The sequence below is a fragment of the Typopeltis vanoorti genome, chromosome 21 (assembly GCF_054136105.1).
Source record: "Typopeltis vanoorti isolate ZY-2024b chromosome 21, IOZ_Tvanoo_1.0, whole genome shotgun sequence".
NCBI classification, from domain to species: domain Eukaryota; kingdom Metazoa; phylum Arthropoda; class Arachnida; order Uropygi; family Thelyphonidae; genus Typopeltis; species Typopeltis vanoorti.
In genome coordinates, this window is record NC_143569.1 from 33,227,023 (window position 1) to 33,253,420 (window position 26,398).

Here is a 26,398-nt window from a genome sequence, read left to right on the forward strand (position 1 = left end):
GTCTATAGACGTCATGGTCAGTTGAGGGAGAGGGGGGGGAGGTTAAACAGCAATGGACCTAAAACAAACCCCAGAGGCAAAATACTAGTGACTTTCCTCTTGTGGGATATCGGTGTTCCACACACAACTTGGCTGACATTATCAGAATGTCAATCTGCAATCCAATGCACTAATCTAATATCAAATCCCCATCTGCTCTAGTTTGATTATTAACTTATCATGCAGTAAACCATCAAAAGCCTTTGCAAGGTCTAAATATATTACTATGTATTCATCTTCCACTTCCAATGCTGCTATCCAGGGAAAACCTCTTGTCCTTCCCCCAAAGCATGTCCCACAATATTGCAATAAGTAGAGTACTAAAACATGACTTCCCTTTAGCAAATCTGTGCAGCCCACTAAAGATAAGACCATTGTTGTCAATCTAATTCTGGATCCTGATTCTCACCAGCCTTTCCAACACTTTAACCACAATGTCTGACACACAGATTGGCCTATAATTTGATGCTATTCTGTCACCTCCTTTATGAAGAGGTACATCTTCCCTTCTGATACCTGACCCAATGTAAGCCTCATATTAAACAAATATGTCAAGGCAGATGTCAACTCCCTGGCATATTCCTTCAAAATATGTAGTTTATTTCTGCATGCAAAAAACATGCTTCTCACTGCCTTGTTCACACTCTTCTCATACAGCTTTCAGGGATGACCTGTTGGTTCCCATTAGACTCTGTAAACTGCATCTTCTCAACCTTTCCTCATATTCAACATTCCAGAGATCATACCTCTGGAGCCTTTTCGAACATCACTTCATCCTTTTGAAAACCAGGTGAACAAATCTGTGCACACTAGTCCTTGTGTGACTTAATCAGAGCCTTATACGATGGAACAAAAATCAGCTTACTTCTACAAGTCAGTGTCCTCTGCATCATTCCCAGAATTCGTTGGGTTGTCCTCACAATTATGGCAATTGTGTCGTCTAAATTTTAGATCCTTATCCATCATCACCCCAAGATTTCTTATTTCCTTATATTCCCACCAAGCATAAATTCTATATCCCATTTTGTTTCCCAAATTTTATAATCTTACATTTTGTTATTGAACTGGCATCCCCACTCCTGAACCCATTCACTCAATCAATTCAAGTATTCTTGTAAGGCACAAAATCTGCTCTACTCCTCGTAGTTAATCCCAACTTCGCATCATCTGCAAACAACTGAACATCTACATTCAAATCTTCCCCAGTATCATTAACATACAGGTTAAATGGCAATGGCCCTAAAACATACTACTGAGCCACACCACAAGTGACTTTCCTCTTCCAGGAAATTGCCCCCCCCCCATACATACACAATTTGTTGATACCAGTCAGACAGTCAATCTCCAATCCAATGCACTAGTCTATTACCCAATCCCATCTGCTCTAGTTTGACTCTAGTAATCTATCAAAAGCCTTTTCAAAATCTAAGTATATTACTGTGTATCCATCTACTTTGTCCAATGAAGCCATCACCTTACTGTAATAAGTACGTAGATTACTAAATCATGACCTTCTAGCAAATTCATGCTGTCCATCAAAGATAATACCAATGTTGTCAACCCAAATCTGGATCCTGGTTCTAACCAGCCTCTCCAACACTTGAATCAACAACAACAACTTGCACAGAGATAGGCTTATAATTTGATACTTGAGTTCTGTCACCTACCTTATGAAGTGGCACATCACTTCATAAGGTAGGCTTGCCTTCTTTTGAAATGTGATCCAGTGCAAGATTCATATTAAACAAATACGTCAAGGCAGATGCCAATGCCCTGGCACATTCCTTCAAAACCCGTGGTGATGTATTAGCAAGTCCCACAGCCTTATTAACACGTCCATTGCCAAGCTGAAAATTGGAATTTCATGTGGTGGCCAATTTTTTTTTACTTGATAGGGACGGTCACGCGATAATGCGTGTGTGGCCGACCGGTGAGAACTCACATCACACGATATCGCGTGATCGGCAATGAACGTCCTGGGGTGCCGTTTACTCAATTCTTCATATACCTCTTGCTCACTTACAGTGAATCTCTCCTCTTCCTCATCAACTGCTCTCAAACTCTCACTGATGTCACATTCACAAGGATGAAAGACCTTCATGAACTGCTCATTAAACTATATGTTCTGCAGTAGTTGTTCTTATACTATTTTCTCCAATCAATGTCATCCTTCCATAATCATTATTTATTTATTTTTCTGGCTACATATCAAAAGAACTCCCTTGGATTTTTTTTTTTTTGGCTTTATGAGCTAACTGCTATATTTCCTCCATAATGTCTTTTTTTTGCTCTCTATTACATGCTTAATCTCTTCATTCACCCATTTTGCACCTACCCTATTTAACCTTCTGAATACATTTAAACATTGCTTCTACTAGATAGTTCTTGAATATCAAATAAGCAGCAATGATCTCCTTACCATTGTTATGTCCTATTCTTCTTATTATATAATTATGTGTTGTATAGTATACCTTGGATGTCACGTGGTACTATTGAGAACACAAAGGAATTGCCTCAGGGATGAGCCAATTCCTAGGTGACAAAGCCTCTGAAATATGCCTCTTAAAGTTCTGTGAAAATTTGTTTTTTATTGCCAATGATCCTTTATACTTGTTCCTTCAATTCTTGATTCTTTTTCTCCAAACTATTTCCTTTCTGTCGGTTTTACAGCTGGGATTCCTGCGATCGTTGGTTGGTCTACACGTTGCTAGTATATCGAGCCTATGTCAAGAACGTTCTTGGTGAAAGGTGATTCTGCATTCATGTAGCACGCTACCGAGTCGCTGAATTTACACTCCTATCTGTGTAAAACGTCCATCCTTTCATCATAGGGCTGAGACCCCAAACCTTTTCAACTACTATGCGGCATCTCCGACTGCTACTACTGGGAGTGAGAGCAGAACTCCCTGCGAATTGCACGTCCAGACGATCAAGAAGAGAATACCACAAAAAAGCCTTGTGGGGGAGGGGGTTCCTAACCCTTTTATACTAACCCCTTACCAGTACTCTCTGTAACCTAAGTTGTTCACCCATCACGATTTTATTTGTACACGTGGGTCTCGCTTCCGTATCTTCTCTGAACAGTTTAGGTCTCCACATGCCGTATGCGCGTGCGATACCGCTTGGGGAAACTTCTTAATCCAATGGTTTAACCCTTGTAATATGACAGTGGTGTTCAACCTTTTTTACTACGTGAGCTACTTTTCTATAAAAAGTTATTCGGCAATCTACTCACTTATATAGATCATGTTCCCCCAACCTGATATCTGATTATGCACAAATAAACAACTAAAAAAAAATACACAACTAAAAACTTTATTTGTGTATTTAAAAATTTATTTATCACTTTTAATTATTTTAATTAAAAAAAAAATATTGGAATAAAATATTTATTTCTCTATTTTGGAAAACCAAAGTTAGAAAAAACAACAGATTGATTACAAACTCATAAGTTACAGGAAATGCTGGTTGATTAAAAAAAAAAAGAAAAATTAATGTGGAATTTGGCATTGTTTGGACCTTGCAATATTTTCATAGTCAAAGTTTATTTTTCACTAGGTTAGAATATGATAAATTTAGTTTAATCCTTTATTCCAGTGAGAGCAAACAAAGTTTGCACCTGAAAATATCTTCAGGACTGAATATAGTGTTGTACTATCTTACCTGGGTAAGCAGTACAACACCAGGCAACTCGTTGCAAAGATGGAGTGAGTTACCAATATGTATACTGTTATGCATTCAGTGATTGGCCACTACCCAGACTAGTTTCGACCTTTATTGAGGTCTCTTCAGTGGGAGCCAGGCTCAGAGTTGGAGATACTAGGCAGAAGCAGTAGCAAGGTCATCTGAATACATAACAGTATACATATCCATAAAGAGATGTGTTTTGCATTATGGGAGATACTGGGATAGGATCCTGGTAGCTCGCTCCACCTTTGCAACGAGTTGCCTGGTGTTGTACTACTTACCCAGGTAAGATAGTACAACACTATATTCAGTCCTGAAGATATTTTCAGGCGCAAACTTTGTTTGCTCTCACTGGGATAAAGGATTAAACTAAATTTATCATTTTCATAGTCAAGTTGATATGAAGAAGTGGCCAATCGCAGACAATCATCCAAATGATCATTTGTAATTTGGTTTCTTAATTGATTTTTTATGAAGGTCATATTTGAAAAGCGGATTCTCACAAGTAAGTCGATCCGAAACACGACAGAATTTTTCACGCAATATCAGTCAATATTAGGAATTTTTTATATGCATGCTTCCAAATGACTTCATTGTTTATTAATTTTAAATGTAAACTATTCTGAATATTTATTATCTCAAGTTCTACTTCAGCTTAGTTTATATCAAACAGCTCACTAATTTTATTCGAAATTTCTGTAATGTTCAAGTTTTCTTGAAATGGATTATTGATAAAAGATACAATCATTCAGTTTTATTAAAATCTTTAAATCTTGAATTTATTTTTTCCTCAACTAATTCTATTTCACAAATAAATTCTTTTAAATCATAACGAAGCATTTCTTGATTTTGTTCAAAAAATTTTAATAAATATGGGAGATGTCTAAATTCGCGGTCATTTATATTTTTCTTCAATAAAAGTATAAAAATAAACAATAGCAATACACTTAAAGCAAATTAAAAATAATACAAAATAATGATAAATAAAATATTATGTTTTCAGTTTTAATTAAATTTGTAAGTAAGGAGGAATACACAAGATATCGACCAAAAATCGCTCCACGATCGGCAGGTTGAACACCCCTGTACTATGTATGACCTTGTTTTCTTACTTTGTTACATGCAATTTATACAGCAATTCATTGTGTATCAATCTTAACAAGCAATATAAAATTTACCAAACTTCACTATCAAATATATAATCTAGTAGAAATTCTTTTACAGTGAAATATACATCATTTTTCTTCTTAATCACTGTATCCTATATTTGTCAAGATATATATAATATATACTAGGATGCAAGCATATCCTTTCAGGGTTTAACTTGTTAAATTGTGATTGAATAAATTCCTAATGAATTTTATTCATTCAAAATTCAACACCACCCAACTCCTCATTCCATGCTACAGCTACAAGCTGTCTCTTGAGTTTTTTATAATCACCAGCCTTGTAGTTCCACATATACCCTTTACTCAGAAAAGTCCTCACATGGTTGGCAACCACCAATATAATTACTTCATGGTCTCTCACACCAACTAGAGGTAGAGTCAACACCTCATTTATAATAATATCCTCTGATGAGATGATCAAATCCAAAACTCAAGTCCTTGTGTGCTCCTTGAGGTAGTTGTCCCTCAGAAACTCATTTTCTTTAATTCCAGTCGCTATCTTGTCATCCTAATCTATATATTCCCATAATTAAAATCACTCATGATGATTACTGTTTTCCCATATAGCAGAGAGTTCTCTGCTATACTCAATCCTGAACTTTGGTCTATTCTCCTTAGTTTTCCCATATACTTGGCTAATTTGCTTATACATTTCCTGGTTACTATCCTCCACATTACCATGTCTATAGCAACATCAAATGAAGTATTTCATTCTATTCACCTCTATCTCACACCATACTGCCTCAAAACCACTACCACTATTTCCCCCTTGCATGGATATAACTCATTTTCTGTCATCGATAGCACTCCATCTCCCTTTTTACCGTTTCTATTTTCAGGAAATACAGCATGCCCTTCCATCTCTGTTCCTGTCAGGATGCCATCCTCATCCAACTATGTCTCAGCTATTCCCACAATTTTTGGATGAAATAACTCAATCAATGCAAATCTTTCATTTCTCTGTTTCTCATACTTCTAGCATTCGCATACAAACATAACAGCTCATGCCTGGATCTATAACAAGTTTCATTGATACAACTTATTAGATGTGACTTTTCCATACTTTCCACGAGTCACTTCTTTTTCTCCTTGCTCATTCCAGAACCTTCTTCGAATCCAAATTCCTTCTCTACATTCCAGGTCATCCCCTTCCCATTTTTATCTACACATATGCTACCCATTTCATCATTCGAAAGCACCCTTCAACTCTCCCCTTCTTTACTCTCCTGCTCATCACTCCTTTCTTGCTTAGAATCATTCTCTGCACTCATTAAACTCCCTTCCAGCAGTCGCTGCAGATGACTCGCACCAATACCATTTCTGGAGTTAACATCTGTAATGAGCCATTTATGTAATTTCAACATGTATGCCTGTGTTAATTTGTCCAAAATTTGGTAGAACATTATCATAAAATAACCAGCCCTCCATTAATCACATGCTAGTCTGTGCAAATTCAGCAAAAAAGCTGTTTGACTGAAGTCTTACTTGACTGCTAAGATTTTAGTTCTCTCTTAAGAGGTTCCATTGCAATTTAAATTCTGCCCATTAATTGTCTGTATTCCAAAAATGGTTTGAATCCAGCAAAATATCAGAGCTTAACGAATTTCCATTATTTTTCCTTTCTTTTAATTCTAATAAAGGGACAGAATGAGTATTTATGACTATTTTCACTTTAATCAGTGAAGACTGATTATCTATCAAATATTTCGTTATCCATTCCGAATACCAAAACAGTGAGATCAATTTTCTTGGGGGAAAATTCAATATTCACAACTAAGACAAGCTTATCTTTTTGAACAGCTTGGATATCAAGACTTTTCATCCTATGCTATCACCACTTCAAATGTAAAACTGTGTTTCAAAATTAATATCCATCCAATATCATTTTTACAATCTTTCATACTCATCTGGTCTACCCTACAGCATGGAACAATCAATTTAATGATAAAGACACTGAAACTATGCATTAACTCCTTCACAAAATAACAAGCCAAAACTTGTTATTTTATACCTGTTTAAGGCAGCAAGAGACAAATTGGCTGGAATGTCACAACAGCATATTGTTAAATTGTGAATGAAGATATTCTGTATATTATAATACTTCATTCGTATTTAACATAATCCACCATGTCATAAGCAAGACCTGTATTATTTGTTATTAGACTTTTACTTGTAATATATTATTCATATAAATGCTTTGAGTTTTGTTTGTTATTAATTAATTGTATAACCTTAGGATATGTAATAGTAATAAAAAGACTCTGTATAAAAATGACATTCAATTTATTTACTCAATTTTGTAAAAATTTATTATAAGAAACTGTGTATATGTAAATTTAAATGTACCTTATGTGAACCATGATATATATTTTTTGTGATTTCTATAAGTAAAGGTAATTTTATGGAATTCTACTGATGGGATTTGATTGGCTACTGATGGAGAAACAGAGTTTGTTTTAGTTAGCTCATGCTGAGAACGTGAGCTATTGTGTATAAAGAGAAAAGCCAGTTGATATAAGCTGAACGGGTTAAAACCGGATTTTGGCAGGAAAAGAAGAACGTAGTTGACTGGAAAGAAAAAGTAAAGAGAAGCCCTGGAGACAGCACAGAGATCAGTAGTGAGTGGCAGAAGGGGAGTTGATATATGCCGAAAATCGTCTAGGAAAGGACAAGGAATTAATAGGCATTTGGAATTACTTCTATAGGAATTCTGATACTTCAATAATTTCCTAATGGTTAGTGGAAGAATAGTGGTGCAGAACTGAAGTCAATACATAGAAGAAAATAAGGAATCAGTAAATAACTTAAACCAAGTGCATCAAGTCTTATGTATTTCTGTGTCTATAATTCAGTTATTATACTGGAAGATTTCTTTTAAATTGTGTTGCCATAAAGTAAAAGTCAATAAGAAATCCAATTGTGCCTATGCGAATTCAATACTTAGAAGTGGTAACCTGGTAAGAGAGTTGTCCTTTCTATGACTTGTGAAGCAATATCAGTTAATTCCGTCAGATATATTTTGACCTTAGCTGTGGTATTATGTCAATCAATGGTCAGATGTTAGATGTACTGAAGTACTTTCCCTTCGAAGTAATAAGTGTTATGGTGTTCTATTAAGTGTTAACTGACTGAGAAAGAATACAGTGTAGCCTGTCATAAGATTAGTTATTGTAACATTTGGAAGCTTAAACTTTTAAGAACTAATCTCAACTTGATTGACTGAGCATAAAGAACTGAGAAATGAATTTTTGATAGTTAATGGATTGTAATTATTCTGAATACTTTAAACTGAGCTAATATATTTATGATATGATTCATCCAATTGGATAGAGAGAACTTTGCAAAAGAAATACTAAAGCTTTAGAATTAAGAAATGTTAACATTAGTCCAAATCCACAAACCTAACTTAGAAGTTACTAATATCTGAATATGTATTCTTGTAAATTTTAATTGGATAACTTTTTGCAGATAGTTATATTTGTATGTTTATGTTGTACCATTCCACATTAAATGTTTTCTTTTGTTGAATTAAATTTGGTGTTTGCCTGATTTTCTTTCATTGCGCCGCTCATAAAATTATTCGGACCTTTGCGGAAGCCTTAAATGCTATTAACAACCTCAGCCTGAAAATAAAGTGATAATATAAATATAGTTGATGATTGATTCTTCTATATTATTTGGACTAATCTGAATATAGGGTGGCACAGTATAATATAAATTTCCTTATATTCAGATGAACATCAATCAACAACTAACAAAGAAGAAGAACAGAATTTAAAGAGGTAAAAATAAGTTTAACAAACAATCATAATTGGAACAGTCAGTTAAGTGGGATGTTCCAACAATATGATATAAAACATATCATGTGATATTAACGATCATTTCAAAGATGGAAAAATATACTTAAATGAATACTTGATTGTAAAGAGGAAACACCTACTGTATGCAACCAAGAAATATAACCAGGAAAAAAACAATAAGCATCTCTGGTCAAGGATTTGGTAAACTCTTCATGAGAAAACATTACACTCTGCACATATGATAGATAAGGTGTGAAGAATATCTCTAAAAATTGTTTAAAATAATGAAATACATAACTGATTAATGATGATGTTAAGAATACTGATCTAATATAATTAAGAATTTGATTTCCAGTAATGAGCCTACTCCAAAAGTTTTGAATTTAAATATTATTATTACGGACAACTATTAGGTGTCATTAGACTCATTGAGGGAGGCCCTGAACATCATGTCAAGAACTATTCAGCATTTGTGCAATATCTATCAAATTTTGCTTGGAACTCATTCACAGTCATCGCACCCACAACAGACTCTGGCAACCTATTCCACTCATTCACCACTCTCCAAGCAAAAAGCCTATTTCTAACACCTTGCTCACTACGCTCTTACTCATTTTCCATGAATGGTCCTAATTCTCCCACCAACACACCTGTTCTGAAAAATTTCCTCTGAATTAATCTTGTAAAAACCTCTCAGTAATTTGAATGCCTCAATCATATCATCTTTTTTTCCACCTATCAACCAGTTTCTATAAACCATAAATTTTCAACCTGTTCTCATAAGGTTCATTCCAAAGACCTGCTAGCACCTTGGTCACTTGCCTCTGGATCCTCTCCGACTACTTCCCATCATCAAGAAACCCTGATGCCCACATCTGTGTGCAGTAGTTAAGATGCGGTCTTATCAATGTTCAATAAAGAGGAACAACAACCTGCTTGTCTCTGCTCATCAAAGTATTCATCAGTAACTTTTGCTATGTGCCCCCTAAACTTTAACTCTAACTTATTGTAAAACTTGAGCAAATTACTCATGATCTACACTTCACAAAACCATGCTGCCACCCCCATACAGTATCTCATTTTCACAGATAAACTGACACATTTAAGGCTAATATTAAACAACTTAGATTATAATGTAGACATCTCTCAGTTCTTACAGAAATATGTATTAAAAGGACAAACTGACCAAACAACTCAGAAGGTTATAAAAAATATTGCAAATGCAGGGATTATAATAGCTCTTAGTGTAAGAAGATGTTTAAAAGTTAATCATATTAGTAATTCCATAAAGAAAACAGCCAAGAATGTTAATATTTACTTAGGGAATTACAATTACTACATAATGGATATTTACAGATCTCACTGTTACTTGCCTTATTATTTCACATAAAAACTACATAGCAGTCTGCATGACATCAATTATAATAATGTTATTATAACTGGTAACATAAACATTGATTTGTTGGAACAGCCATTATCTTCTGGATGACATTTACTTATGTATGTCTTCAGCAATATGTGAATATCTCAAGAAGAGAATTCAATGGCTTTGCATTGTGGCTGGATCATACCAGTCAGGAAAGAATGCAAATTATATCCAAGCTGCATGTGTTAAATCAGTCCATCACAGATCCCTTTGCAATGACCACCAAAATCACTATGATTTAACAGCCTCCGATTCTAAGGTATTGCAGTATTTGATATCCTAGAATAAACTACAGAGTATTAAAAAACTAAGTGCCAATTCCTGAGAACAGATGGGAACCCAATGTTGATGAGGCCAAGAAACTTATTAATACATTATATATTAAATGCTGGAAAGGAAACTCGAATGTACTTCATGGAAACAGATTCAGACCAACCAATCAGAATCGGCCATGGATAACTCAAGACATACCACCTTATATAAAGTTAAGGGATAAGATGCATAAAAAAAATCAGAAAATATGTTCCTGTTAAATAATAAGAGCATAGCTTGAAATATTATATGAAATAGGTCAGCTATACATATGAAAGAAGGAAGAAAAAACAATTATACTATAATAAATTTTTTAAATGTAAGGTAATACAAAAAAACAGTGATTTGTAAACAGCTACAGTATACTTAAGAATCCATCAGAAAGAGCATGATAATTAAATCATTTAGATTTAAATGGACAAAGAACTTGAGCAGATAAACTTAATAATGACTTTGAAGCAGTCAATGAAAATTCTGTACATAACCAGTTGGTAAACTGTCCTGTTCAACCATGTTGATGTTTAGTAGAATAAAAAATGCATTTATAAATGCTGACTAAGTTTATTTAGTTAATAAATTATTATGCCAATATTTTGTCTTGGTCACCAGAGTACACTGGGAAGAAAGCAAACAGACTGAGTATTAATGGTAGGATCCTACAATCCTAACTTATATATATATATATATATATATATATATAGCTAATTCTCTTTTTACAAGGCTTTTTTTTTTTTTTACATGATTTCGAAATAACACAGTTTAGAAAACAAAAGCAATTCTATTTTTATACTGTATTTTTGATTTAACACTGTTCAAATGGCACTTATTTTTAAAATTTCTGTTTGAATTCAGTTCTGCTAAAAAGGGTATTTCCATTATAATTTCCTAGTACAATACATATATATTTAAACTTGAATTTTGGAGCATCCCCTCAATGTATTAAATATCAGGGATTACTCTACAGTACAGAATGTAGACAAATGCCAAGTAGAACTTATATAGCAAAATCACAAAAAAGTGTTTGTGGCTTTAAAGCAGCTAAAGATATATTAAAACCATTACTCATTAATCGATCCCTAAGACCACGGGCAATGAAAGGTGTGGAGTTTAGCACATTACCAGTGCACTGGCAGGCAAATAAAAAAGGCTGGGTTACAAAAGAAATTTTTAATGAACGGTTCCATTAATGTTTTGTTCCAAAAGTTAAATGCTATTTGATGGGAAAAAAATCTCGACTTTAAAGTTTTATTGATTATAGACAATGTGCCTGTCCATTAGAACACTCGAATGTGGAATTTTGTTTTCTGCCACCTAATACAACATCCTTAATACAACCACTAGACCAGGGTGTGATCGCTACCATCAAAACTTTTTTACATAAGAAGAACATTCCAATACATTTTGGATAAACTAGATAAGGATAATTTACTGACAGTTATTGATGTGAGGAAGAAATTTTCTATTTTGGATTGCATCAAACTTGCTAAGTTGGCATTATCAGAATTGAAACCATCAACTTTAAGTGCATGGAAAGCTACTCGGCCAGAATATGTGAAAAAGAAAAACCTGTACCTTTGTATACAATTGAATATCCCAATATCATCAGATTAGCACATGCAGTTGGCAGAGGATTTGATGATTTTTTTTTGTCTGTAGATATTGAAGAATTGATGGCTGAAAGGCTGTTGGTAACGATGAAATAATAGAAGCTGTCCTTGAGAATCTCAATGAAAAAGAAAAAAAAAATGATGAAGAGATTCTACTTACAGCAGAATTAAACAAAGAAGAGCTACAAATGGCTAGTAAAACTGCAAAGTCATTTTCTTACACATGATCCAAATACTGAACGAGCTGAACAGATTAAACATGAACTGAAGTCATGTAGGATGCGTTATGAAGAATTATACAAAAATCTAGTCAAAACAGAATTGCAACAATTAATCACAGACTTTGTGGTATTAAAAAAAAAAATCAACCTTCAGAATTATTGGAAATTAGTGCTAATTTAGTTCCTTTTACTGAAGAAAATGTTTTGCCATTGTAGTATGAACAGGATGGCCAAAGTGTTTCAAAGTGATGGAAGCGATTTAATTCCAGTCTCACAAAAGAATGCGGATACTGGCAGAAAGTGACTGCAAATAAAATTTAACTAATAACTATATGCACGGGTGTATTTGGACCTTTTTGAATTCCTGTCTTATTAGTGACACACTATTTTCTTTAAGAGATGCATATATACTGTATGTATGTTTTGTTTGAAAATAACTTATTGTTCGTATCGGGTTTTCACATCTGGAACAATTCTTCTATTTTATATGCACTGTATTCTTTTTTTACAAGGTTTTCATTTACACAATTTTTATTGGAACCAATCTACCGTATAAATGGAGAATTGGGTGTATATGTATATATATAAAATCTGATCACACACATGAAAGGTCAAAAGACCTATAGCACATTAGTGCCATGTGTGGGCAAGAGGAATAGAAGAAAGGAGGAATCTGTTCACATTTTGCTTGAACAGCTGGCATTTATAATCTTTGGAGAAAGTAGAGTGGGAGAGACTGTTCCAAAGTACAGATGCAGATGGAATGAAAGAGGAAGCAGTGAAGTGTTTTCAGCGAGTTTCAAGATGAACTGTAAAAGACTGTTAGTTAGCAGTGGCTTTTGTTTCAGTGATTTTGGAAGAGACTGAAGGAATAATAGTGGCCAATTCAGCAAAACTGTTCCCCAAATATGGAAGCAGTATTCCATGGATGGGAGGATTTGTATAGAGTTAGGAGATGTAAAGTAGTGTCTTGTGGGAAAAATTACATCAAGTTTTTTGGTGGCTGCAGAAGCTAAAGTTAAAATCTGGTTGTGCCAGGAAAGATAAGAGGTGCAGGTCAGTCCAAGAAGAGATATTGAAACATGATCAGATTTCTGTATTACTGAAGTTAAGGGGAAGAGATGCAAGTTCTCTCTTGCAAGCAATCAGACAAGACTGAGTTTTGGTGGCAGAACTCTTACCAACTCTTTCCTCCAAGATAGTAGCCTTATCCAGTTTTATAATGAACTATGATATTTTACATCGCAGGAAAAACCTACAAGTAGACTAAAGGTACAGCTATGGGATATTTTCCCCTCCCAATCTCTTTATCTGCTTACCAAAAGATCCCCTCTATCATCCAGACCATCCTGGGATATACTGCATTTCTGCTGAGAATAAACAGGAACAGTTAATAGCTGCTTGGAAGAACACAGGAATTATGTTGATTAACTGCATTACAACCCATTTTGGAGGTACAGACCATACCATGGATATGGATCACAGGATTCAGTGGGGGAGAAACCCACCCTCTTATACAGGAACAGATAAATCTGAGAGATTCTTCCTAGAATCTGTCTTAGCTTACAACATATGACAAATCTTAACAAATATGGCTACCTAACTACTTTGCAAAACACTGGAAGACCATCATTGTGAGACCTTCAGCAAGTTTCCATTATTGGATCCATAGAGGGTCAATTAAAACTGTAGGATCCCCACCATGAACACTCAGTCTGTGCTTGCTTTTGTGCCAGTGTGCCTGACTGTATGTGCTCAGTGTTTATCTTTGTGCCCATGAAGATGCCTTGGTGACCAATGCAAAATAATCTACAGACATGTTTATTCCATTCAACATCAATATGAGTGATAATCAATGTAAGCATCCATATCAGATTAGAAAACCAAACTTCCCCTGTTAGACAGAATCCCATATACTCCTTGTCCATTTGCAATCAAGAAATAAACATTATAATCAGAGTTTAAAATTCTTCTAATTCAGGTCATGTGATGGTATAAATCTCAGCATTGTGCACCAGTGTCGAATATATTTTTAGATCCTTGGATAGTTAAGTTGAATGAAGGAATGGGATAATGATCTTAAAAATTATATAGTGATTTCCTTTCTTTTGGGCTTTTCTGAAATATTACAGAAATTGGTAAAAAAAAAAGTAGATTAAATTTCTTTATTTAAAAAACACTGTCTCTCCAAAGAGTTTGGATACTGAGAGAAAGTACAGAATACCCAGTGCTGACCTTCATAAACTTAATTTATTCATTACAAGATCAATATAATCTAAATTCCTAAATTTACAGGAAGCTTTTGACAGTGTATTCTAATATATTTTGATTAAAAAACTGGAAACTATAGCTATTAGAGGTAATGTTCTTGACTGGTTGAAAAGTTATATTTAACTTTCAGATCACAAACAGTAAAATAAACAAAAGCAACTGCAATTTACTTAAGCTAAATAACTGAGTTCTCCAAGACTCTCTGCTCAGACCACTTTTGTTAATAATATAAATCAGCAATTCTGTAGTCCAGAATTGTGTAAAATAAACACTTTGCAAATGACACTGCACTAATCTTTACTGAAGATTCTGTAAACAAGAAGCAAAATATAGTAAATAGAGATCTAAAAATAGGTACTAGTAAAAACTATGTTCTCTAACAAACTTACTACAAATGCTGAAAAAAAAAAAAAAAATTAACTTCAAACAAGGGAAAAAAAATAGTGAGTATATGAATGACGGAATTCATTCATATACTCCTACACAACCGGAATTGTAAACGTAACTTAATTTGTAACTTCATGGAAATTGAAAACATTAATATTAGTAACATATTTAAACCATTTTAACAAACCAAAGCAGTTACAATTTGAAGTCAATTCAAAGTCAGGTCAAATTTGAAACAATTGAAACTCAGAGAAATAACTGGGCAAAAAAATATTACATATACTTACATAGAACTTGAAGGTGTAAGCTTTTCACTTAATGTTGCCTCCATTACATCATTAAAACCTACATTAGTCATCATTCTAGCCAACTAAAAGAAGAAAAAAAATAGAACCACTCTTTAAAATATATTAGTATACTAAATTAAGAGAGAGTTCATACAAAAATTACAGATAATGAAGCTCTGGAAATGAACAAATTATTATTACTACAATTTATAAGGGTGTCTTGATGGGGTCAGAAGACTCTCCACGGAAGACCCATACTAACCATTATTCACACAATACCTACCATCCCCTTCTTATACTCTTCACTGTCAGGGCACTCATAACTACCTCTGCAATCTATTTCACTCATTCACCACTTTCCAAGCAAAATATCTAGTCTTCACACCTATACTAACCAAACTCATACATAACTTCCAGAGATGTTCTCTCTCTACTCATCATATATTGAAAAAAATTCTCGTGTCAATCTTATACAGTAAGGCCCCACTTTACAATGTTTTGCTTTATGATGCTCTGCTCATACAACCATTTTCGATTATAGACGTTGCCCATTCATAGGATTGTTTCCATGATATCACACTATTGTGAATCAACCGATGAACACTTTTCATGGACTTGGTTTATGATAAAGTATTTAGGCTTAAGTGCTGGTTTACATTCATGATGCACTTTAATTGAATAATTTACAGCACAAAGAAAAATATAAATAAACAACATGTTTAATTGATTTCAATACTTCATCTCAGTCAAAGAGATATCAGGAATACAATGTTAAAATTGTAATAACACACAGAAAAACATAAAAGTAGCAATAAGTGGAAGAAATTAGGTAAAATAAATAAAGGCTAAATTCCTATGAAAGACCCTCTATGGGTACTGTTGGCTAGCCTTAGATGTTGCACAGGAGGTCTAAGAATTAAAGTTTGCCAAATTTTGGGAGGCTTAATGCAATCATATTTATTAAGATTAGGCTGCCTTTTTAGGTCTGCTGCAGATTTTAAAAAGTCTTTCAAGTTTGTACCTGTTGTGATGGAGCATGGTGGTTTCCTTCTGTCTCATTCTGTGTAAGACATCCATGCATGGTGCTAGACCTCATTGATCATAGTTGTGGCAGCAGATATATTTTTGTGTTCTTGTAGGCACATGTTAGCAGATCTCCCAGTCTAACTATAATATGACAATTTGCAAGAACTCCGTTAGGAACCTTGTAAACACCTGGAATAAAGAGGGGAGGAAGCAGATTCTTAGGAGAGGAGGGAGAAAGGAAGCCAGCTTGAAACGAGGTTCAAAAGCAGTGCAGAGATTATATATCTTCAAAGTTCTGGCTATTTTTTCTGAAGTGCCCTGGATATAGGGAATAGAAATGGCATTACTGTGGTCTTTATGTTAAGAGAGATGTGAGCGAGTGGAAGGGGCAGATAATTTGTAACTTTTTAGCATTGTGACCATTGAATAGGAAGTTTTGGCAATGAAGGCAAGTTCTGTGTAAATGAAGCTTCGGTGGAACAAAAGTTGGAGGTTCTGTTGATGAGGGTTTTGATGACACCATGCTGTTGAGAAGGGAGATGATGGGAAAGTTTATGTATGTATCCACCTGTGTTGGTGGGGTTTCTATATATGGTGAAAGAGAGGTTACCATTTGGAAGGCGTATCACTAACATGTCTAGGAAGGATAGACTATGTTATTTCCTTATCTGTTCCACTGAAGATCAACTCCCTCCTCTCTCAGTGCCTGAAGTATATAAAGTACCCCTGTTCCTGCAAGTTGGCTTACTTTGGACAGACAGCTGGATCAGCCACAATCCGTATAGATGAACACAAAACTTACATCTGCAATCATGACTATGGTCACTCTGGTGTTGAAGACATGTATTGGATACCACTCACAGGATCTTCTGGAAGAAAACTATCATGCTCCATCACACAGTAAATTTAAAAAAGAAAGACTGTTTTTGGAATCTGCAGAAGAAGAAAGAAATCAACCTAATTCAACAAATACAGGTGCATAAAATTTTCCGAAATGTGGGAAACAATAATTATCAGACCAATTTACATCCTAGGCTGCCTAGAAACACCTATAGCGGATGAACCACCTAAATAGGACAGTAGAGTTTTCACTACATATTATGTTGTCTTTGTGTGTCTGTTACAAGTGTTATTTGCATTCCCTGAAGATGTCTCAGTGACAAACAAAATATTGGAAGCATTAAAATTACATTTTAATCCTTTCTTGTTGACTAAACTTCCAACATGACCAAACTGTTATACATGGAGACATCACAGAAGAGGAAACAGAAAAGCAAGTAAGACATCCAAACTAGTATCCAGATAAGATCATCAAACAGAAAAGATGCACCGATAAAAAAATATTGATGATAAACAGAATACATTAAAAGACAAACTAAAAAAATTAACAAAATCTAAAAGGAGAAGAAATGATAAAAAATGTACAGATGGAAATCATGAATCATCATGATTCCCATCTGTACATTTTTTTATCATTTTCATCACGTTCATCCAAAATCTAGAAGGCAAAGACTTACCAAATATATTTCACACTAATCATATTATTTCTCTTTCCAATGTCTCATTAAATGTAAGGATTCCAGTTAAACAAGCTGTATAGAAACTTATGCTATGTTATAATATCAGGTTTTTATTTTCCCAAGAAACATATTTCTGCAGATATAAAAAAATAAAAAAAATTAAACAGACATATCTACTTCTTTCTTATTGGAGCTTTTAAAGGTTTAACAGGGATGGAGTAGACGGTTCTTATTCTTGCCCCATTCTGTAATTATCCAAATGTATGCAGAAGGAAAAATCTTAACAGACTGGAAATACCATGAATGTACAACAAGGTTAATAAGTGTTTATGCTCCATCCAACGCAAGTTAGACAACACTTTTTCCAGGAATTGCAGCCCTATTTATATGGTGCCGATACATTATAGCAGCTGGTGATTGGAACATTATGGAAAACCCAACATTAGACAAAATAGGAGGATACCATCCTATTATAAAGTGGAAAAAGTAAGATATGTATGGTAACAAATATCGTTGTTTAAGAGATACATGTGTCATGAGAGGTTTCTTTAAATTAACATGAAAAAACACAAGGAATAAGTAATACTATTTATTTTATGCCATATATTTCAGGCTGAAATATATGGGGCCTGTAATATTCAAGCTTAAATATATGGCCTTAAATAAACAGCATTTTATTCCTTGATTAAAATATATATCTTGACGATACTCAACTAGAAGACATATAGAGGATTCACAACTGTTAGTTATTTAACAGATTAATTTATTCTCATTCTAAAACTTAACAGATATCATACTAAGCTTAATTAACAACTGTAGCCTTATTTCTCTATCTAATACTGACCACAATATATTTTTCTGCATTATCGATAATAGGCTCAAAGTATGATGAGATACATAAGCAAAAGCAAACAGGCATATGGAATACCAGGCTCAGCAATTGTATTTAATCTGTTTCTGCTACACAATCTACACTGCCTAGATTATGTGAAAAAGCAACCATTTTGAGTACTTTCGATGAATCTCTCAAGCATTTGATGATGTCTGGCATCCCTTTCTGTTCCGCATCTTCCAGCAAACTGGTGTTGAGCAACAGGCTACTATCCCTCATTAACACAGCTTATATGAATACAATTACCTACCTCCTAGTTAATGGGTTCCTATCAGACCTGGTAAAAATTCAAAAATTAGTGAAGAAAGATTGTTCCCATAGTCCATTGCTTTTAGCATTGACTCTTGAACCTTTTTTTTGGAGGAAGATGACAATTCGTATGCTGTACAAGGAATAACAGTTCCCTCAAGCTATGAAAGGAAAAGTATTAGTATATGCTGACAATGTTGTAGGCACTTTACAAAATAATGATTCTATATACATCTTTTTAGGCATTTGGAAAAATTCAGCAAAATCAATGAATTAAGACAAAATTAAGTTTTTGGAAAGTGGGATCTTGGAGGCATTTGCTTTCAACTAACTCCTAAGAGAGAGAACCCTTGGCGACTTATTTTTAATGGTATTAACAACACCAAACGGATCAAAAGATGATTTATTAGCTGTTTATATTTTGCTGAATTTCAAATCAGCATGATCAGAGCACAACAATGGACAAAAGATCTAAAGTCTTATTTTGGCACCCTCTAATGTTGTATTAAAAAAAAAAAAGCTTACAGCTATGGGAGTTGTTCTTAAGATAACAGTCTCCCAAATTTCTGGCAAATTAATGCAAGCATATTTGTTCAGGTTAGAAGAATTCTTCAAAGCCATATCTCACTCAAAAAAATAATCTTTGAGATCTGTAACAACTTCTAAATAGCACATTCATTTTCTTATGTTTAACCCTGTGTGAAGGGATGTCCAAAGCATGGTCTGCCAGTCCTGACATGCCATAACAATAGTAGAAAATGTATATTTTATGTTCTTCCAGGTGGATGTTAACTGATCTTCCTGTTTGCCCATAGTCACAGGGAACTTCATGCACTCCAGGGTGTGCTTGGGGGTGAAGTTTATCCTCAGGCGATCAGATCAGAGCTGCTAGTTTAACATGAGATTTGAATGTGGTGCATAGGCCTGTTTCATCAGTGCTTTGGCTATTCTTTTCTGATGTACCTCTGACATAGGGAATAGATGTGGTATTGTCATGTTCCTGTGTATTAGAGGAGGGAGGAGTAATGGAACTATGCAGTATTTTAACTATTTGTAGGAATTATAGCCACTAGCCAAGAACGTATGACACAGATATTTGAGTTCTGTAAACAGAGCTGTATCATTAGAACAAATGGCTCTGGCTCTGTGTGCAAGTGTTTTTAAAATGTCACACTGTTGGACTGGATGATGATGTGATTATTCATGCATGTATCTTCCTGTGTGTGTGTGTGTGTGTGTGTGTGTGTGTGTGTGTGTGTGTGTGTGTGTGTGTGTGTGTTGGCTTTCTGTAAATGGAAAAAGAAATAGTAAACAATTATTAGATTCTTTTTCAACTATGAAGTGGATTTTGGGGTGTTGGCTGTTTAGGTAGGTGACAAACGCATCCAAAGTGTCTTGTCCATTGGGGCAAATGGCACATCATCTATATAGTGTAACCACACTAGTGGCTTGTATGTAGCTGTGGTAAGTACTTTGTTTTCAAAGTGTTCCATGTAAAAGTTTGCTAAAGAGGGGGAAACCCCATAGCAGTATCATTAATCTGTTTGTAGATTTTTTCCTCCTCATGTAAAGTAACCTGCACACACAGTAAATTTGAATAACTCAAACATATCGGGGGGTGGGGGAGGAGATTTAGACTTGATCAAATCAATAGTGTCTATAAGTGGTGCACTGGTAAATAAAGGGGTGACATCAAAATTAACCATTATGTCTGAATTTTTAAGGATATGATTTTTAACTAGTAATTTGAAATGGACTGAATTTTTTTTGTTTTTTACTAAAGTGGAGGAGTTGCCAGTAAGGGGGACAAGCAACTTGGCTAACTGTTGGGCCAGTTTATAAGTGGGACTATCTATGCTATCGACTAAAGGACATGGGGGGGGGGGATTATTAGGTTCGATTGTTTTTTAGGAATCCATAAATTTGGTGTGGTTTAACTGAACTGGTTTTATTTTTTCTTTTGGCCAGGAAGTCATTTCTTCAGTAATTTGTAGACTTTTTCCTTTGAGACATAATGTAGTCTTGATCTATTATTTGGCATGTGAAACTGTCACATAGAAGATCTTGCATTTTTCTGTTATAATCTTCTTGATTCAAGATCCATCCAAAAAAACTAGGCATTCTATTCTGCTCAAGATGCTGTTAATATTCATAGCACTCAATATAATAAATAATATTATTTACTTTCATCACAGTCTCACTGCATCAATGTGATTTAACTCTTAAATGGATAAGTGGGGTTATACTTTTCCATTTTTCTATCATCATGGCAACTGCTTCAGTACTATTTTATGAGAGAGTCTAATGCAGCATTGCCATATTGGATACTATGCACCAGATTTGGTACAATTTTGACTACTGAAGTATGGAAATGGTCATAATACATGGTAATAGTAACAAATCTGGGGTTCAAACTCTACTCAAAAAATATAATTCTAATCTATTTGTTCAAAGTTTCATTTGGAATTCGACACATATATGTGCATACATAGGAATACAGAGTTAGCAGCTTACCTGATATTTTTTTTTATTGTATTTTTTAGTCATTAAGTCTGGTACATTGAAAAGAAAAATTTTTTGGCAATGCTGATCTAACAGTTTATTCGTCAGTATACAATAAATATTTGCTATGTATGTATAGGTGGTTTTTGCTTAAATGTTTTTTTTTTTTTTTTTTTTTTTTTTTTTTTTTTTTTAGATATAGGCCTAATGGGGTAAAATATTACCCAATATTATTATTATTATTTTCAGGCCTCCATGGAGTCAAAAGACTCATCGTGGGAGGTCCTTCCTAAGAAATACAAAGTCTATCATACCACTCCTTAAACTTATTGACCATTCTCGCTCTCACCACTCCATCAGGCAATGCATTCCATGTAAAGAATGCCACTCCTCACAGATTCCTTTTGTAACTTCCAGGGATGGCTTCTTGTCATCGCTCCTTCCTGCTGTTCAACTAAGCGAAAGAACTCCCCAGTGTCAACATTGTAGCCACCTCTCAACAGTTTAAAAGTCTCAATCATATCACCTCTCCTTCTTTATTTCCACCAAACTCTGCAGTCCACGTTCCCACAGCCGATCCTCATAACTATCATTGTACAGTCCTGAAACCATCTTTGTTATCCACCTTTGTACCCTTTCCACAGTTAATTAATCCCTTTCAAATCCTGGGTACCAAATCTGAGAACAATAGTCTAAGTGTGGTCTGATCAGGATCTTATACAATGGAATGATAACTGTTTTCTCTGCAGGTCAGTGTCCTTCTCATTATTGCAGCAATCCTCTGTGTTACCTTCACCACCTTTGCAATATGTCCACTAAATTTCAGGTTTCTATCAATCAATCCCAGATCTCTTGTCTCCCCTATTTCCTCCAGTATAACTCCTCCCATAGAGTATACAGTGTCCCAAATTTATCTATCTATCTAGCTTATTCAAAAAACCCCATTTATCTAGCTTATTCAAAGATCAACTTTGAATAAGTTGATCTTTGAATAAGCAATAGGATTTGATATTCAAATCCTATTGCAGGGCTGCCGAATCTGCACTATTACTAATAATCCTTCCCAGATTTGCATCATCCGCAAACAACTGAATATCCCCTTGCGATCCACTGACAATGTCATTGATATAAAGGTTAAACAATATAGGTCCCAGAACTGAGACCTGTGGGACCCCACTTGTAACCCTCTGCTTCCTTGAAACTGCCCCACCATACACATCTCTCTGATACCTATCGGACATCCAACCCTGAATCCAGTTGACCAATCTGACATTCAGACCCATGTGCTGCAACTTAAATATCAGCTTATCATGTGGCGCCCTGTCAAATGCCTTCGTAGTCTAAGAAAATGGAAGTATATGCCTTTCCCTCATTTAATGCTCTTGTAACTTTATCATAAAAGGCTAGCATATTGCTAAAACAAGAGCACCCCTTCACAAATCCATGTTGACTCTCACAGATAACATTATCCTCATCTTCCCAATGCAGTATATGGTTCGTCACTACTTTCTCCAAGATCTTACTAACTACTGATGACATACAAACTGGTCTATAATTAGACACTTCCAGTCTGTTTTCTGACTTTCATCTTATGCAATGCCACTATCTTATCTTCCTTCCATTCCATGGGCACCTTTCCTGCAGCCAGACTTTCATTGAAAAGCCAGGTCAAAGGCACTGTCAGTTCCCTAGCACATTCTCTCAAAACTCGTGGTGAAATACCATCCAGTCCCACATCTTTACTGACATCCAGTGTACTCAGTATTTGAAACACACTCTCCTCTTGTACCTCTAAACCCCGAACCTGCCCAATCCCTCTAGCATTAAAACTGACTTCTCCAGGATGAAATACTCCAATAAAGTGTTCATTGAACAATTCCACTATGTCCTCTGAATCAGTCACTCTATTCCCATTTTTATCCCACAATATCATTTTTCCACAGTCATTTCTCCTCCTACTGGCCATATATCTAAAAAATTCCCTAGGATTTTCTTTGGATCTTAGAGCCAATCTCCTCTTATATTCCTGTTTCACCTTCCTTACCATACTAGTCACTCTTCTGGCCTGTGTCTTATACTCTTCATGCATCTTCTCTTCACCTTTCTCCTTATATCTCTTCCATAGCCTCTTTTTCACATGCAATTCCTGTTTAATATTGTTTGTCATCCACTTTACTCCAAATTGTATCCTCTTCTTCACTTGTGGAATACAACTTACCATTGCTGCTAATAAATATTCTTTCATAATTTCCCACGCACTAATGATATCCCAGCCTTCCAATTCCTCCCTCCATGAAACTTCCCCAAGTTGACGTCTTAGACTATTATAATCACCTGTCTTATAATTCCACATACGTTCCTGTCTCTTTCATACTCCTGCATGTCTATTCATTTTCCAAGTCAAACCCATATGGTCACTCTCTCCAACTGGTGGGAGAGATGACACATCAGTTATTACCAACTCTTCTGATGCTATAACCAAATCCAAAAGTCTTGAACCTCTTGTTCCCTCTATCACATGTTGCCTAAGACATTTGTCCCTTAAGAATTCTAGACATTCCATTCTCTTATTGCTACATGCATCTTTCTCTCCCCAGTTTATACTACTGTAGTTAAAATATCCCATAACAATCATTCTTCTTGCTTGCCAAACTCAACTGTCTAAACATTTTCTGGTCCCCACCCCTGTGCTCCTGGGTCTGTAGCAACACCCCACTAATTATCCTGTCTTGCCCACCTCTACCTCACACCATATGCTTTCAAAATCATTAGTGCCACTGCCTTCCAAAGTCTCCACTGTTAGAGGACATAGGTCGTCACTTATCATTAGCGGTACTCCACCACCACCATGCTTTCCCTTCCTATCCTGCCAAAAAATGCTGTACTCAGCAAGTTCTATTCCTGTCATTATATCCTCTTCTATCAACCACATCTCAGTGATCCCAATAGTTTTTGACCAGGCTGATTCTATCTGCGTCACCAATTCCTCTCCTTTATTCGGGATACTCCTAGCATTAGTATACAGCATATAAATGTCGTTGTTTCTATACCCAACATTATCCCCTCTAGACTCCACTGGGCTCAGTGTTAGCTGATGTCGTCCCCCTTCTCCCAAGTACCCATTCCCAAGAGGCCACCTCTGCTACCATCCTCCCTGGGACACACTGACTTGTTCAGAACAGCAATCTTTCCAGATGCCTACGTCCTTCCTCATTCAAATGTAAGCGGTCTCTCGCATACAATTCCTCTCTGTCCTCAAATGCACTCCAAGCATCCACATATTCCAGTCTCACACATTCTAGCTATTATGTCATTCAATATGACTGCTCTTCTGCTCAGCTCGTCATTATCATATCTAGGCAACACACACACACACCATCTTTCCTCTCTGTGTCTTCTTTCGTATCACCTCAAGCAAGAATCTCATATCTCTCGCTGCCCTATTTACACCACCACTCAAGTCATTTGTTCCCACCATCACAATCATCTCATCCACCCTTTCACCTCTCTTAACTGCCAAAGCCACACTTTCTATTGTTCCTCCTGGCAAACAATCCTCACGCATCCTATCTTGAACATCACAGATCAATGAGCCCCCCATACATTATATCTCTTACCATTCACTCTCTCAATTCTCTCTTCTCGTATACCATTACAAGTTACGTGATTATTTTTTATAATAGTAATAAGCAAAATTGAAATAGCATAGATTTAGAGGTTCAAATTATATATATATATATATCTCCCTTAGTTTTGATATCACAACTTTATTTTTTTGTCTTTTAGGTAATATTTACTATTATTTTGTCTAATAAATTAAAATAAAATTGCTTGTAAAAAGATTCTGAAGGACAATGATTGGTTATTTTGCCTTGAACACAATTTACTGGCTCTTTTTATTAGATAACTGATAACTAATATGTCAACTCTGCAAAGATCACCTTTATAATATTACTCATATTATTATTACCACTACTACTACCAGTACATCTAATACTACTAAATTATTAGTATATAATATTTTTTGTCTTATTGTCTTTTTTTTTCCTTTTTTCAGATATAAAAGTATAAATTGTAAATCATCTTTCCAAAATGTATTCTCAGAAATCAGGAGTCCAGAACAGAAAAGACAAGAAAGAACGAGAGGAAGAAAAAAAGGAGCAAGATCAACAAACATTCATTCGATTTGGATTAAATGAAGTTTCAAAATTTTTTTCATTGACCTCACCTATAGAATTAAAACAAGAAGAAACTGGTGGAAACGACATCCCCAAACAAAGAGCAGGTTGATTTGGGTAATCATGCACAGTATTTTGATGAAGAGGCAAAGGCAGAAAATGAAAAACAGAAAGAAGCAGATATACAGATGAATGTGGAAGTGAATTTAGAAGATTAGAGGAGTAATCATAATGTAGGCCTTGATATTAGATGTATCACAATCAAGTTTCTATCTCAAAAGGAAACAGAAGAGTATGTTATGAATGGTCACATTTCTAACAGACACCTGGAATGAAGTTTTTCCAGAAAGCATACTGAAATTTCAAAGCACTAATGGAGAACTGCATGTAAAAACTGGCTGGTCTGGAGGTCAAAAAACAAGCTTTATATTGCTTTCTATGTCGATTATTTTGACACAAGACAGTCAAGACTACCATTTCTGTGTCTAAGTTTGCACTGGTATCTGCTGAAGGATGGGATTCTACTAGGAAGTGGCAGAAAATTGTCTATAGGATCCCAAAACATGAAAAGGCAAGTCACAGAGAATGTTACCTAGCTTGGTGAGAACTAGAAAGGCACCTGCTGTCTAGGGACAGGAGTTGACATCACCTTAGAAGTGTCAATCAAAACTAAAGCTGTGAAATGGTACAACCTTTTAAAACACATCATTGATTTTGTAATCTTCTTGGTAGAATGTCATCAAGCATTTATTGGTTCATCCCATCAAACTGGTGATTCAAATAATGAAACTTTTTGGACTCATTGAACTACTCTGGTCAAGTCCA

The 26,398-nt window shown here is 35.1% G+C and overlaps 1 protein-coding gene across 3 annotated transcripts in view; it reads right to left on the reverse strand.

The window, feature by feature from the left end:
- Nucleotides 1-26,398, reverse strand: part of Asap (ArfGAP domain of ASAP) — a 718,739-nt gene that overhangs the window by 345,073 nt on the left and 347,268 nt on the right. For all 3 annotated transcript variants that reach the window (XM_090411444.1, XM_090411445.1, XM_090411443.1), the window contains exon 17: nt 15,207-15,289. In XM_090411444.1, coding sequence (XP_090267570.1) covers nt 15,207-15,289 — 83 coding nt within the window. The remainder of the gene's footprint in view (nt 1-15,206; nt 15,290-26,398) is intronic.